Consider the following 15,000-nt stretch of genomic DNA (forward strand, 5'->3'; position numbering starts at 1 on the left):
TGTGTGTGTCTAAATGGTGTGTATGTCTGTGTGTGTGTGCGTGTATAGGTGTGTGTGTCTGTGTGTGTGTAGAGGTGTGTGTGTGTGTGTGTGTGTGTGTGTGCGTGTCTAAATGGTGTGTGTGTGTGTTTGTCTAAATGGTGTGTGTGTGTCTAAATGGTGTGTGAGTATGTTTGTATGTGTGTGTGTCTAAATGGTGTGTGAGTGTGTGTGTGTGTGTGTGTCTAAATGGTGTGTGTGTGTGTGTCTAAATGGTGTGTGTGTCTCTCTGTGTGTGTGTAGGTGTGTGTGTGTGTGTGTGTGTGTGTGTGTGAGTGTGTGTCTAAATGGTGTGAGTGGGTGTGTCTAAATGGTGTGTGTGTGTGTGTAGGGGTGTGTGTGTGTGTGTGTGTCTGTGTGTGTGTCTAAATGGTGTGTGTGTCTCTCTGTGTGTGTGTAGGTGTGTGTGTGTGTGTGTGAGAGTGTGTGTCTAAATGGTGTGTGTGTGTGTGTGTGTAGGGGTGTGTGTGTGTGTGTGTGTGTGTGTGTGTGTGTGTGTGTGTGTGTGTCTTTGTGTGTGCAGCACCAGCCACCAACCAAATGTCAGTAAAATATGAAAGTGGCCGGTAGGTGGCCACTATGGGAGGCCACACACACAGACACGCACGCACACACACAAACACACACACAGATAGGGGCGGAGCTTGAGGGGGGGTGCGGCACGCCCCCGGCCCGGGACCCGCAGGGCCCGGTGCGAGGGCGCCACTCCCCCACTCCAGGTAAGGTGGGACGGGCCTCTCCCACGGCACAAGGCCGGAGGATCTAAGATCATGCAAACGGTTTCTTTTCAATCATTTTCATCAGAGTGGGACGTAGTAGGCTTATAGGTTGCCCCCAGTCAAGACGAGTTATGACTCAATGTAGCTGAAAAGTTTTGAAATTTACTTTGATGATTTAGTAGGTGTAAAATATTGAATAAAATGTTCTGCTGTATGACTGGCTTTATTTTAACTCTCATATTGAACTTTACGACGTGCAAATTTACAAAATTGGATCAACGAGATTGTCTCCTATACAGGCGTCAATGAGAGAACACTTACACTTACATGAATTTGGTTTCGATTTTCTAATTGGAGTAAGTCTTTGTGACAACACGTCATGATACATTTGATAATGTTTGATCGTTGTTTTAGTATGAAGCATATTTTACGTAGCCTAATGAATGCGCTTTAGAAAGTGAAAGTAGCCTAACCTAGGCCTATATGCGCTCTGTGTCTGTGCTGTCTGTGCACGTCCGCAATTGATTACGTTCCTCAAATGGAGAACACATCAATCCCATGTTATTTTTTGCCCTAAAATGCATGAAACATGCAAGTTCAAAATCCCGCCGGTAGCCACGTTACATCTCCGTTTCATATTTGCATGGCTACTAGCCTACAATAAATGAATTGAACGAACTCAACTGACAACAGGTATATCTACTGATTCGGTCATTGAGACTACAGAATACAGACTACAGAATACAGTACAACAAACTTTCTGTCTTTCTGAAGTTTATTTTTGTATATCGGGGTACAGTAGCCTAATTGCCTAATGTCTTGACAATAGTTTTTCTTACCGGCTTGCTGTTTAAACTGACTGCGCCGCTCTGAACTTTCCTGCCAGGTTTATGACGTAAACCGCATCTCGGCTCTGGCATTGCCTAAACTCATCGTGTGGGAAATCAAATTATCTGTCAATATTGGGCTTTGAAAGTAAGAGATATTTGCTCAGTGATAGTAGGCTACATTTTGTAACATTTATAGAGAAACCGAGGGGAAGTAAAATTAGAAATTAGAATCGTTGGAAATTGAAAACACATACAAAAAAGATTCGGGGCTTTTGAAAAGAGATTCGGGGAGCCCCCGAAGCCACCCCCTCGCTCCGCCAAGGCAACCACCCAGCAGTAACTTCTGCATTCAGTGAGATTTGCACCGCCCTAATTGTATTTTTGACTCTTCCCGTCACCGTTGCAACCTCTGAGCGCTCATTCTCCAAGTTAAAGATCATTAAACCACTTGAGGAGCACAGTGGGACAGCAGAGACTGAGTGGACTTGCCATGTTGTCCATAGAGAATGAGAGAGCAAAGAAAATGGACATACACAGAGCATCGTGGACGAGTTCGCGGAGCGCAAGGCTCGTCGTATGCCCTTCAAATAGTGCTGCGTATTATTGTTGTTTCATTATTAGGGGTCATGTAGCCGTTTGTGTTGTTGTTCTCTTGGTTACACTTCATGTACGTTCGATGGACTTCAAAATTACATAGTTGCTCTCTGTGGCGCTGACGCTTGTAAGACCCGCTGTTGCGGGCATGTGTATGTTGTAAAATGATGTTATCATAAAGCCCCCGGCCCGGCTCTGACTTGTTCCGCCACTGCACACAGAGACAGACACACACACTCACAGACACACACACACATAGACAGACAGATATAGACACACACACAGGTGACTATTCTCTTTTAGAACATTAGAACTTATTCAAGATTTATTATTTATTATTCAAGATTTTTCTGTCTTCCAGTTTGTCTTTTGTCACACTGAATTCTTTAGTCATTATTAATTACTGAGTCAGTACTTTTTTAATTAAATCGATCACAAAATCAGTCCTTCACTAACTAACTAACACACTAAATAACTCACTGCCTAAAACACATATAAATCTATCACTAACTAACTAACTCACTAACTCAAACACATATCAGTACATCACTAACCTAACTAAATAATTCACTAACTAACTAACTAACTAACTAACTAAGCTCACTGCCTAACTCAAACACAAATTGGTTGATCACTAACTAACTAAGGGACTGTTGGTTTTTTATTTAAGGGGCTACCGGAGGAGTTTTGGGATCTTTAGTCAAAATAGACTTGTTCCTCCCCTCACAGCAATTTTTCTATGACCCTCCAGACCGACTGGCAGAAGAGGCATGACCCTCCCCAACAATGTATTGATGTCTTCTGTACTGGATTACACTTAGCAAATATGCACAAAGAGCCACTGGCTTTTACAATCATGACATACATGACTTAACCTCTGCTTTCTCATCTCATCACCAAACAAAATGCACCACTTTGAAATGTTGCTGTTTTTATGAATACAAAAGTTGGGTGACCCTCCCCTCAACAAAGAATAAAAAGACACGACCCTCCCCTATTTTCCTCCGGTGGTCCATACCATAAATACTGACCGGTCCATAACTCAAACACGGTCAATCATTCACTAGCTAGCTAACTAACTAACTCTTAACTGACACATATTGATCAATCACTAACCAACTACCTGACTAACTAACTAATTTAAGTACATATTGGACAATCACTAACTAACTAACTAACTCATATAGTTAGTATACTTGTGTGTGTGTGTGTGTGTGTGTGTGTGTGTGTGTGTTTCTGGGTACCTATGTGGTTTGATATGCTGTGTCATCTGTCTCTGTCTCAGACATGAAACCCATTGGTTTTGGTGTATATGTACCAATAGGGTGTGTACACAGTACAAGCATGTTTCCTGATGTTGCCTTTAATAGTGTGTGTGTGTGTCTGTGTGTCTGTGTATGTATGTGTGTGTGTGTGTCTCAGATGGTGAACTCCTCGGTAGGCCCTCCTCCAGAGTATTCCGAGGCCCAGGTGGTCCTGCTGGCCATGGTCATTGGCGTACTGGTTGTGGTCATCGTCGTGGGCAACACCCTGGTGATTGCGGCCATCGCCCGTTTCCCGCGGCTGCAGACGGTGACCAACGTGTTTGTGTCATCGCTGGCGTGCGCCGACCTGGTGATGGGGGTGCTGGTGGTGCCGGCCGGGGGCGGGTACATCCTGTTGGGACGCTGGTTGCTAGGCAACTTCCTGTGTGCGTTCTGGACGGCGACGGACGTGCTGTGCGTGACGGCGAGCATCGGGACGCTGTGTGTGATCGCGCTGGACCGCTACCTGGCCATCACCTCGCCGCTGCGCTACCACAGCCTGCTCAGCAAGCGCCGTGCTCGTCTCCTAGCAACGCTGGTGTGGGGCGTGGCCGCGCTCATCTCCTACCCGCCCATACACCTGCGCTGGTGGCTGGCTGACGACCCGGAGGCCTTGCGTTGCCTGGACGACCCCGCATGCTGCGACTTCCAGCCGAGCCCCCTCTATGCCCTGGGCTCCTCGCTGGTCTCCTTCTACCTGCCGCTCGGCATCATGGTCTACCTGTACACACGCGTCTTCCAGGAGGCCCGCGCACAGCTGCGCAAGATCGAGCAGCAGGAGCGACTGCCCCAACACACACACACACACCCCTCCTCACACACACACACACACACACACACACCCGCGCGGCGCTGGCGGAGCCGTGACCACCGGGCCCTGCGCACGCTCGGCCTCATCATGGGCGTGTTCGTGCTCAGCTGGCTGCCCTTCTTCGTCCTCAACGTGCTGGCCGCCTTCCGGCCCCTCCCCTCACCACTGCCCTTCCGACTCCTCAATTGGCTGGGCTTCGCTAACTCCGCCTTCAACCCCTTCATATATGGGCGGAGTCCAGAGTTCAGACACGCCTTCTCCCAGCTACTCCGCCTCCCTGGGGGCGGGGCCCATGGACAACGTGCCCCCCCCACACACAGACACAGACACACACACACCTACAGCTTCAGTGGCCACAGTGAGACGGCAGAGGGGCCCGACGGTGTGTGTGAGGTGGGGGGCGAGGGGTGTGTGCTGCCCGAGAGTGTGTGTATGTCAGACACACTGCGCACTCAGAATGGAACACACACTGACACAAATGGAAACTGCAGTAAAGACAGCATGAGTGTGTCATAGCATAGACACACACACACACACACACAGTGAACATTTGGTGACCTCATTTGTCTATAAGTGTGTGTGTGTGTGTGTGTGTGTGCTGAGAGACTTGTCTATAAGTGTGTGTGTGTGTGTGTGTGTGTGTGTGTGCTGAGAGACTTGTCTATAAGTGTGTGTGTGTGTGTGTGTGTGTGTGTGTGCGTGCATGTGTATGCTGAGAGACTTGTCAAGCATGTTGTTCCTCACACAGATTCTTTCCTCAGGCGTCACACATTCTTCCCCATCACACAGCTATACTCTCTCTCTAACAAACACACACACACACACACACACAAACACACAAAAACACACACACACACACACAGCTATACTCCTCACTCTCTCTCTCTCTCACACACACACACACACACAGCTATACTCCTAACTCTGTCTCTAACACACACGCACACACACACACACACACACACAGCTATACTCTTCAGTCTCTCTCTAACACACACACACACGCACACGCACACGCACGCACACACACACAAACACAAAAGTGCTTTCAGACATACGTGTAAGACTGGAGGTTCTGCTGATGATGTTAAACGGTGGGGCCATATATCTGAACGACATAACCGGTCATATGGAAGGCTGAATTTAGTCGGTTGTTCTACTACTCCCCCCCTAGTATTTCCTCCGGACATTATGTAAATGTGCTGTGTCTGAACGAAGCATAGAACATGCGGTTAAAATTCACACCTAGTGAAAGGGCGTGTTGGTGACGTTTCTTTTGTGCGTCCATGTGGTTAAATCTGACTTAAATGCCAGTGTTATGATGGAGTGGCATAGTGCTGTCCAGAAAATCTCCGACCTGGAAAGATGCAGACATCACGGAGCTACTGTCCATGAGGGCAGACAGCATTGTGATAGAACACATGAAGGGAACAGCAAGAGACACGTTGATGTAGCCTACAACTGCATCGCAAGGCCAAACTAATTCAAAAGACCGAATCATCATAAGCAGAAGGCGCTGAAAAGGCAGTAGCCTACAGCGATGTCGTTGACGACAATAACAGGAGTATTTAATAAACTGTTTGCCAACACGGTCGGTTTTCTGTTCATTGATAGCCTTCTCATGACCTCACTGCTGAGCTGATATTTGTTGAGCATAAATATGCCTAAAGAAAATGAAAACGAAGAAAACCCAACTTTGTTCCAAGCTCCTTACGTAAATGCAATAGACAGATGGGGAGAGGATGCTTTTGGAAAAATAAACCATGAAAAAACAAACCACTTCACTGTTATGTTAGTATTTTGTTTGTTGCTTAAAAACGTTGTATATGAAGGCCTTGAAGTCTTGAGTTAGCCTACTGAATTGGCTGGTACCATAAAGTTTGTGCATGTTCTCTCCAACGCAATCCAGATTTGGGGTTCCATAGCCAAGTAATTCTGCTATATAACGTTGAAAACAGATAATGTGTTTATTCGAAGCACACATACAAATACTGTTGGTCAATTTCAAGTGCGCACTTACAGTGACTACTTCAAGTATTAGCCTACGCACAATAGATTTTTCTTCTTTAGCCTACATAATGCATACACTTTGTAAACAAACAGCAGCTGTGACAGCGGCCGCATATATTCTGCGTCTTATCTCGCCTCTTGTGAACTCTACAAGCCCCCACCCCTCACTCGACAACCACACGAAGATTCTGTAATGTGCGTGTATGTCGTTCACACATAGGTCCGTATAAGGTCAGTATAAGGTACGCAGGTTAGCATCATATCTGAATCATCCGAAGGGTAGGACCTCCGTTTGACAAACCTCCGCATATACGCTGGAGGTTATATCTGAAAGCGCTTACTGTGTCTCTCACACTTACACACTCCTCTTTTACCTCTTGCTCTTCCTCCATCTCTCACACACGACTCATTGTTAATGCTTCACTGATTTGTGTGTGTGTGTGTGTGTGTGTGTGTGTGTGTGTGTGCGCGTTTGAGTTTGATTAATGCTGATGAGGATCAGATAGCTGAATTTGAACACGCGCACATACACACACACCCTCTTTCTCATTGTCATTTAGACATATCATATCACACAAACAGGCAGATACTCTCTCACACAAACACAAACACACACACAAACACACACACACACACACACACACACACACACACACACATTTGTGATATGTTACTAGATATCAGCTCACCCACAGCCAGGCCCACAGAAACATCAGCCTGAAACTGATCACATTTTAATTCCAGCTAATGAACACATGCAAACCCAAGAGTGTGTGTGTCTACACGCGTGTATGTGTATGTGTGTGTGTGTGTGTGTGTGTGTGTGAGATAGAGAGAGATGAACAGGGGAAACTGGAGAAGCGAGGACAGAGAGGTGGAACATGGAAGCTAATGGCCAGAGGGACCAGATGCATGTGAGAACATCTAAACACTCACAGAACCTGGCAGAACCGCACAGCAGAACATAAGAACAGTATGACTGTATGGGGAATGAAAGACAGTGGACTACACATGCTTAAGGAACTTTGGAGAACATGGGATGGAAGTGTTGGAGGATGTTTTGATGGAACACTGATCACATTGGTATGAGAACAGAGGCGAGTTCAGATTTGGCAAACGGTGGTGAGCTCTGGTGGTGAACGTGTTTTTCTGAACACTTATATTTGAAGGATTTGGTGTGAACATTCCATTGTAACACAGTAGTAGTGTCCAGCTCATGTCCAGCTCCAGAACTACCTCCTCAGACTGTTTACGAGTGTTCGCAAAAGTTCGCAGAGAACTCAAGGCTAACAGAAAACTGTTCTCAAACGTTCACTTATGTTTGCAAATTTGAATGCAAAGATGAAAATAGGAAGTTACATCATTAATAGGACTTTCTTATGAACATATGGGCTGTGACGTCATCAAGGGGCCAGGCAGTAGATATGAATAGATACCGCATTGTCCGTTGAGTTTTATTAGGAGGAATATGTGAATGTGACCGCCATATTGATAGGGACGACACTTGACTTCACAAATGAATGGAGTCTAATGATGAGCTGAAGGAGTTTTGGGCAATAAAGTCCTCAAACTCAAAAAATAAATATCTCAGCTGATGGACATGGATATGAACTTTAATTCATACCTAATTATTTAACACTATTTACGTGGAGGAAAATAAATTATTTTTGAGAACTGTTAAAAAGAAACACGCACACTCTTTACAATATGTTTTTCTGTTTATTTCCATCTTTGACATACCAGTTTTATCAAAAACTGACTTTTGGCAGTTTTGATGATTTCAAATTGGAGACGAGCTAGATTTTGCCACTTTGAATGTTACCAGGCATTTAACTACAGAAAAGTTTCAAATAACCATATTTGACAACTAGTAGGAGACAGATAATATGGATATCGTCAGAAAAGTTAAAACCTTTGTTTTACATCACTTCAGAAAATGACATTTTCAATAATTCAACTTTGCAAACAAATCGACACTTTGCAGCCCCCACTGCTTTCCCATTCATTAGCGTTATGCGATGGCAGCAACGAGATAACAGGTAGGCTAAGACCTTAGATCCAACATTAGACATGACAGGCTAATACAGTATCAATACTATTATGACAAGTGACTAAATGAGTAACGTTAAGTTTTTAGGATTTTGTCATTATTCATTTGCATTCAATACACAACAAAACAATGGTTAACTGGCATTAAATTAGACACTTGTCAGTACTGATAGCCAACTCAGTCATGTTCTCCACAAGCCTTTATAGGACTCAGTACTCAATGTTCTCTATAAGACACAACAACACAACAACAAAGAAAACACAAGCGTGATTATACATGTACAAGGTCAGAAGGCGCTCCGATTTGTACACAGCCCATACACACACACACATTGTCCTCCACCCACAATGTCTGTTTTCCACTCAGAGATGCCTGCTTCTCCATTGGCCTCCAGTCATGTCCTTCTCAGTGTGTTGCCCTCGGCGATATGGCGTTAGCGTTGACGTCCAGTGCGGTATCTACGTGTTCATATCTATGGGACCAGGCTGTGATGTCATCCTTAGGGGACAGGAAAATGGGTTACGGGGTTGTGATGTCATCATTAGGGGACAGGAAACTGGGTTACGGGGTTGTACAGGCTCTGGTCTCAGGGGAATGACATCATCCAGCACCAGTGGCCCCCCATGACACCTGAGAGGAAGTGTGTGAGTGTGTGTGTGTTAGAATGTGAGTGTGTGTGCATGTGCAGGAGTGTGTGTCTGTGTGTGAGTTCCTGAGAACATACTGCCTAATTAAATTATTTCATCTTATTCAATTATTTGATGGCAGCTCTCCAGACCCAAACACTCACACACACACTCACACACACACACACACACACACACACACACACACACACCAAAGGTCCTGCTCTCCCTCTTTGTCCCACTTTTCTTTCTTTCTTTTGTTCTTTCTTGTGTGTGTACGTGTGTGTGTGTGTGTGTGCTTGTGTGTGTGTGTAGTGTGTGCGTGTAAGTATTATTCAGTGGTTCTGCATAAGCTGGGCACAATGCTAATAGAGTTAGGGAGAAACTGACCTTTGACCTGAATGAGATGTAGTGTGTGTGTGTGTGTGTGTGTGAGAGAGAGAGATTGTGGATCAGTTACAGCAAATATGATATTCTGCATTCTTCTCTTTGAGTCGCACTGGACACAGGAATAAGCTATGTTTTAAACACATGCTCTTACCCACCCCCCACCCCAAAGACACACACACACTCTCTCTCTCTCTCTCTCTCACACACACATACACACACACACACACTCTCTCTCTCTCTCTATGTCTCTCACACACACACCAGACACACACACTCTCTCTCTCTCTCTCTCTATGTCTCACACACCACACTCACACACACACCTGTACACCAGGAAAACCAGTCTGGCTAGCTGAACCGGCTGCTCTTACTGGAATGTTACTTTTAGACTCCACTGACAAAAAGAATAAGTGTGTGAGAGAGAGAGAGAGAGGGAGAGAGAGAATTTGAGAGAGAGAGAGAGAGAGAGAGTGTGAGAGGCAGAGAGTGGGAGAGAGAGAGAAAGAGTGTGAGAGAGGGAGAGAGTCCTTTTCTGGCCTTTCCCCACAGTGAGATTAGAGAAATGTGTGAACATTGCCCCCTGCTGGGTGTGTGTGTGTGTGTGTGTATGTGTGTGTGTGTGTATGTGTGTGTGCGCGCATGTGTGTTTATATGCCAGTTAAATGTTTACTATTCATAATTTGCACATTATTTGACACTGTTGATCTGTGGTGCGAACTATGCTCTAATTTATGAGGTGTTAATAAACCCAGGGATAATAAGTGTGTGTGTTTATGTCTGTGTGTGTGTGTGTCAGACCGGGAGTGAGTTACGGTAAGATCAAAGCCAGATTGTCTCGAGTGTGTGTAGCCCATTGCCAGCTTCTTTCCCACCTACACACACTCCGCAAACGTGCACACACACCGCAAACATGCACACACACTCCATCAACGCACAGAACACACGAGAGACTGCATGATGAACGTTTATTTGTACAAAAGCATGGAGCCGACAACGTGTCCTCCACACACACACACACACACACCATGTCCTCCACACGCACACCACGTCCTCCACGCACACACACACACCATGTCCTCCACACGCACACACACACACCACGTCCTCCACACACACACACACACCACGTCGTCCACACACACACACCAAGTCGTCCTCCACACACACACACACACACAAACCACGTCCTCCACACACACACAGCCACACACACCACGTACTCCACACACACACACCACATCCTCCACGCACACGCACACACACACCACGTCCTCCACACTGCTTTATCAAAAGCATGCACCAACACAGAGACAAAAGGTAACTGCTGAGAAGTTATGAAAAATAAACAATAAATCAAACAGACATAATGAACATAGAAATGAAAGAAAACATGGAAGACAAAAGTGTTGGGAAATTTCGCCTGTTTAGAGATGTTCACCCACAGGCACTCAAAAACACACACACACTCACACACACTGAAAAACAGACACACACACACTCAAACTCTCTCTCTCTCACACACACACAGAAAAAAACACACACACACTCAAACTCACTCGTGCTCTCTCTCTCTCACACACACAGAAAAACACACACACACACACTCAAACTCTCTCTCTCACACACACACACACAGACAAGCACACTTGCTCTCTCTCTCTCACACACACACACACACACACAGACACTCTTCTCAGTGTGCACGCCTGTCTCAAACACTCATTACACACACAACTCCAGCTTGCACTGATAGCCTCACCTGTCACCATCTCTGGTCTACGTTTAAATGTGCAGTCAGCTGTAGTCTACTGTAGTGTGTTGCAGTCAGCTGTAGTCTGCTAGTATTACACACACATTTTCACACACTCTCTGGGATATAAAAAAGCACTCAGCCGCTCTCTCTCCTCTTTGTTCATTTGCGCCCATACAAGGCCTCTGTTTACTCTGCGAGTGTGTGTGTGTGTGTGTGTGTGAAATCAGGCAGTATATCTACCATAAAAATAACAATCACCATCAAAGTTCATTGGTTATTAAAAATAAATAATAAAAATAATAATATAAAAATATACATAATTGAATAGATCAAATAAATGTGTAACAGGAGGCTATTTCCAACCAAAAATAAACATGAAATGTGTTTATTAATGGAAATGTATATTTATGAATGTAATGTTTATTAATATACATGTATATTTATGAATGTAATGTTTATTTCTACAAATGTATATTTATAAATGTAATGTTGGTTTTAAGGGGTATCAGTGTGTGGGATTGACGAATGAGCATGTGCAGCCGATCTGTGTGTGTGTGTCTCACTGTGTGTGTGTGTGTGCTAACCTTTACCAATAGCATTCACAGCTAGCTTTCACCAATAGCATTCACTGCTAGCCTGGATCGCAGGCTTGCACCATTGTCCGTTCCCTCACAAAAATAACTACTGCAGTAAGTTATGGGACAGAAAACAACAGTTATACTGTCTGAAGAACAATGCAGTCCAGTGCAGTCCAATGCAGTTGTAGTGTGTTGTAGTAGTGTGTTGTAGTGTATTGTAGTGTGTTGTAGTGTATTGTAGTGTGTTGTAGTGTGTTGTAGTCAGTTGTAGTGTGTTGTAATGTATTGTAGTGTGTTGTAGTGTGTTGTAGTCAGTTGTAGTCTGTTGTAGTGTGTTGTAGTGTGTTGTAGTGTGTTGTAGTGTGCTGTAGTGTGTTGTAGTGTGTTTTAGTGTGTTGTAGTGTGTTGTAGTGTGTTGTAGTGTGCTGTAGTGTGCTGTAGTGTGCTGTAGTGTGTTGTAGTGTGTTGTAGTGTGCTGTAGTGTGTTTTAGTGTGTTGTAGTGTGTTGTAGTGTGTTGTAGTGTGCTGTAGTGTGCTGTAGTGTGCTGTAGTGTGTTGTAGTGTGTTGTAGTGTGCTGTAGTGTGCTGTAGTGTGTTGTAGTGTGTTGTAGTGTGCTGTAGTGTGTTGTAGTGTGCTGTAGTGTGCTGTAGTGTGCTGTAGTGTGTTGTAATGTGCTGTAGTGTGCTGTAGTGTGCTGTAGTGTGTTGTAGTGTGTTGTAGTGTGCTGTAGTGTGCTGTAGTGTGCTGTAGTGTGTTGTAGTGTGCTGTAGTGTGTTGTGGTGTGTTGTGGTGTGTTGTGGTGTGCTGTGGTGTGCTGTAGTGTGTTGTAGTGTGCTGTAGTGTGTTGTAGTGTGCTGTAGTGTGTTGTAGTGTGTTGTAGTGTGTTGTAGTGTGCTGTAGTGTGCTGTAGTGTGCTGTAGTGTGTTTTAGTGTGTTGTAGTGTGTTGTAGTGTGTTGTAGTGTGCTGTAGTGTGTTGTAGTGTGCTGTAGTGTGTTGTAGTGTGTTGTAGTGTGTTGTAGTGTGTTGTAGTGTGTTGTAGTGTGCTGTAGTCTGTTGCACTGTCAGTTTTCTGCATGATCCTCTAGTCCCTCTGGCAGGTTGCACAGTCTTCATCCTTCTTTCCCATTCAGGAGCCCTGTGTTTGTGTGTGTGTGTGTATGAGTGTGTGTGTGTGTGTGTGCACGTTTGTGTGTGTGTGTGTATGAGTGTGTGTGTGTGTGTCCACGTTTGTGTGTATGTGTGTAAGTGTGAGTCTGTGAGTGTGTGTGTCTGTGTGTGTGTGTGTATGAGTGTGTGTGTGTGTGTGTGTGTGTGTATCCTCAGCTATCCTGTGCTGTGTGCTGTGTGAGTGTGTCCTCCTGAGCTGTGTGTGGTGTGTGTGTGAGTCCCTCCAGACGCACTCTGAGGCTGCTGGCGGTGTGTGTGTAGAGCTGGCTCAGGTGTGCGTTGGGCAGGTGAGAGGAGTGGAGCTCCGCTAACTTCATCAGCAGGACGTACACACACGACACGTCATCCGCTTCCATGGCCCCCGCAAGCGCTAGCTGGTAGTAACCCATCGCATCAAACGCATCCTACACACACAAACACACACACACACAATTTTAAAACATGCAAATGTGAATTGATCTGAACTGGTTTTGGTGAAATAATCCTCTGAACTCTTACAAAGACCAAACTAGGATATTCACTATAGACTAAAATATTCAATTGTGTCCATACTGTTATGTATAGCCACCATGTTATAGTGTGAGTATAGTGTGAGTATAGTGTAGCCACCATGTTATAGGGTGAGTATAGTGTGAGTATAGCCACCATGTTATAGTGTGAGTATAGTGTGAGTATAGTGTAGCCACCATGTTATAGGGTGAGTATAGTGTGAGTATAGCCACCATGTTATAGTGTGAGTATAGTGTGACCAGAGCCGGACAGTAACGGAGTACATTTACTTGAGTACAGTACTTGAGTACAATTTTGAGGGATCTGTACTTTACTCGAGTATCATTTTTGGGGAGTACTCATGACTTTACTCAAGTACATTTGAGAGGCAAATATTGTACTCTTTACTCCGCTACATTTCTATCCATAACCGTGAGTACCCGTTACTACTTCTAAAAAAAAAAAAAGGAAAAAAGAAAAATCTCGGAAACCCTCAATTTGTTGTTTCCCTCTCAAACTTGATTGGATTGTGCAGGCACCACTGACTGGGACAGCCTATCAGCAATCACCTTCAGCTTTCCGCCAAAGTCAACTCCATGGTCAGAATTAGATAAGAGACGAAACCATGGACGAAACAATGGATGAAGACGCAGCAGGTTCATCCCGGGAATGTGCCAAACCGTGGCCCCACCTCGCCAGACTATTTCAATTTTCTGAACAAGTTATAGTAATGATAGTTTTCGCTTCAAGTGTTTCGATTACAAAATAGTATTTTGTATTTGAAATACGTATTTTAAATACATGTATTGGAAATACTGTCCATCCCTGGCAACATGGTAAAAAGATGAAAATGACTTTTACTTTCAATTCCTTTTACATTCTCCAAGGTATTAACATTAACATTTTTCATAACTCCATGTAGGACGTTTCTGTACATAAATGTAAGCACTGTGGCAGTAGTAATGCAATATTTAGAAAATGTAGGCTACTCTTGTACTCTTGATACTCAAGTACTTTTAAAAACAAGTACTTCAGTACTTTTACTTAAGTAGACATCTGACTGTTGTACTTTTACTTGTACTAGAGTAAAATTTAGCAAAGGGTATCTGTACTTTTACTCAAGTAATGAAGCTGTGTACTCTGCCCGCCTCTGAGTGTGAGTATAGTGTGAGTATAGCCACCATGTTATAGTGTGAGTATAAACACCATGTTAGTGTGAGTATAGTGTGAGTATAGTGTGAGTATAGCCACCATGTTATAGTGTGAGTATAGTGCGAGTATAACCACCATGTTATAGTGTGAGTATAAACACCATGTTAGTGTGAGTATAGTGTGAGTATAGCCACCATGTTATAGTGTGAGTATAGTGTGAGTATAACCACCATGTTATAGTGTGAGTATAGTGTGAGTATAGCCACCATGTTATAGTGTGAGTATAGTGTGAGTTTAGCCACCATGTTATAGTGTGAGTACTATAACTATACTCTAGAGAACCGGTTTAAACCACATACGCACGCGAACACACCCTTGGCACCAACCTTGAGTTTGTGGAGCGTGATGTTTGCGAGGTGTGTGTACACCTTGCAGTAGTATCGGGCATCGCTGCTGTGTGTGAGGTCAGGGCCCAGGCTCACACAC

At 44.5% G+C, this 15,000-nt stretch overlaps 2 protein-coding genes and 1 long non-coding RNA gene across 11 annotated transcripts in view; 1 reads left to right on the forward strand and 2 right to left on the reverse strand.

Annotated features, from left to right (window-relative positions):
* The window catches only part of adrb2a (adrenoceptor beta 2, surface a), a 6,511-nt gene extending 1,626 nt beyond the window's left edge, over nt 1-4,885 (forward strand). For both annotated transcript variants that reach the window (XM_042061020.1, XM_042061021.1), the window contains exon 2: nt 3,605-4,885. In XM_042061020.1, coding sequence (XP_041916954.1) covers nt 3,605-4,813 — 1,209 coding nt within the window. In that variant the 3' untranslated portion in view covers nt 4,814-4,885. The remainder of the gene's footprint in view (nt 1-3,604) is intronic.
* LOC121681330 lies at nt 522-12,007 on the reverse strand. The gene is made up of 3 exons (XR_006022075.1): nt 11,690-12,007; nt 5,924-5,930; nt 522-548 (listed from the first exon to the last, which is right to left on the reverse strand). It is a non-coding gene; the product is annotated as an uncharacterized LOC121681330 (long non-coding RNA).
* A 973-nt stretch (nt 12,008-12,980) lies between these two features.
* The window catches only part of sh3tc2 (SH3 domain and tetratricopeptide repeats 2), a 98,845-nt gene continuing 96,825 nt past the window's right edge, over nt 12,981-15,000 (reverse strand). For all 8 annotated transcript variants that reach the window (XM_042061011.1, XM_042061012.1, XM_042061014.1 and 5 more), the window contains exons 19-20: nt 14,901-15,000; nt 12,981-13,277 (exon numbers count right to left, since the gene is read on the reverse strand). The exon at nt 14,901-15,000 is cut by the window's right edge and continues 94 nt beyond it. In XM_042061011.1, coding sequence (XP_041916945.1) covers nt 13,026-13,277; nt 14,901-15,000 — 352 coding nt within the window. In that variant the 3' untranslated portion in view covers nt 12,981-13,025. The remainder of the gene's footprint in view (nt 13,278-14,900) is intronic.

The sequence above is a fragment of the Alosa sapidissima genome, chromosome 14, assembly GCF_018492685.1.
Source record: "Alosa sapidissima isolate fAloSap1 chromosome 14, fAloSap1.pri, whole genome shotgun sequence".
NCBI lineage: Eukaryota > Metazoa > Chordata > Actinopteri > Clupeiformes > Clupeidae > Alosa > Alosa sapidissima.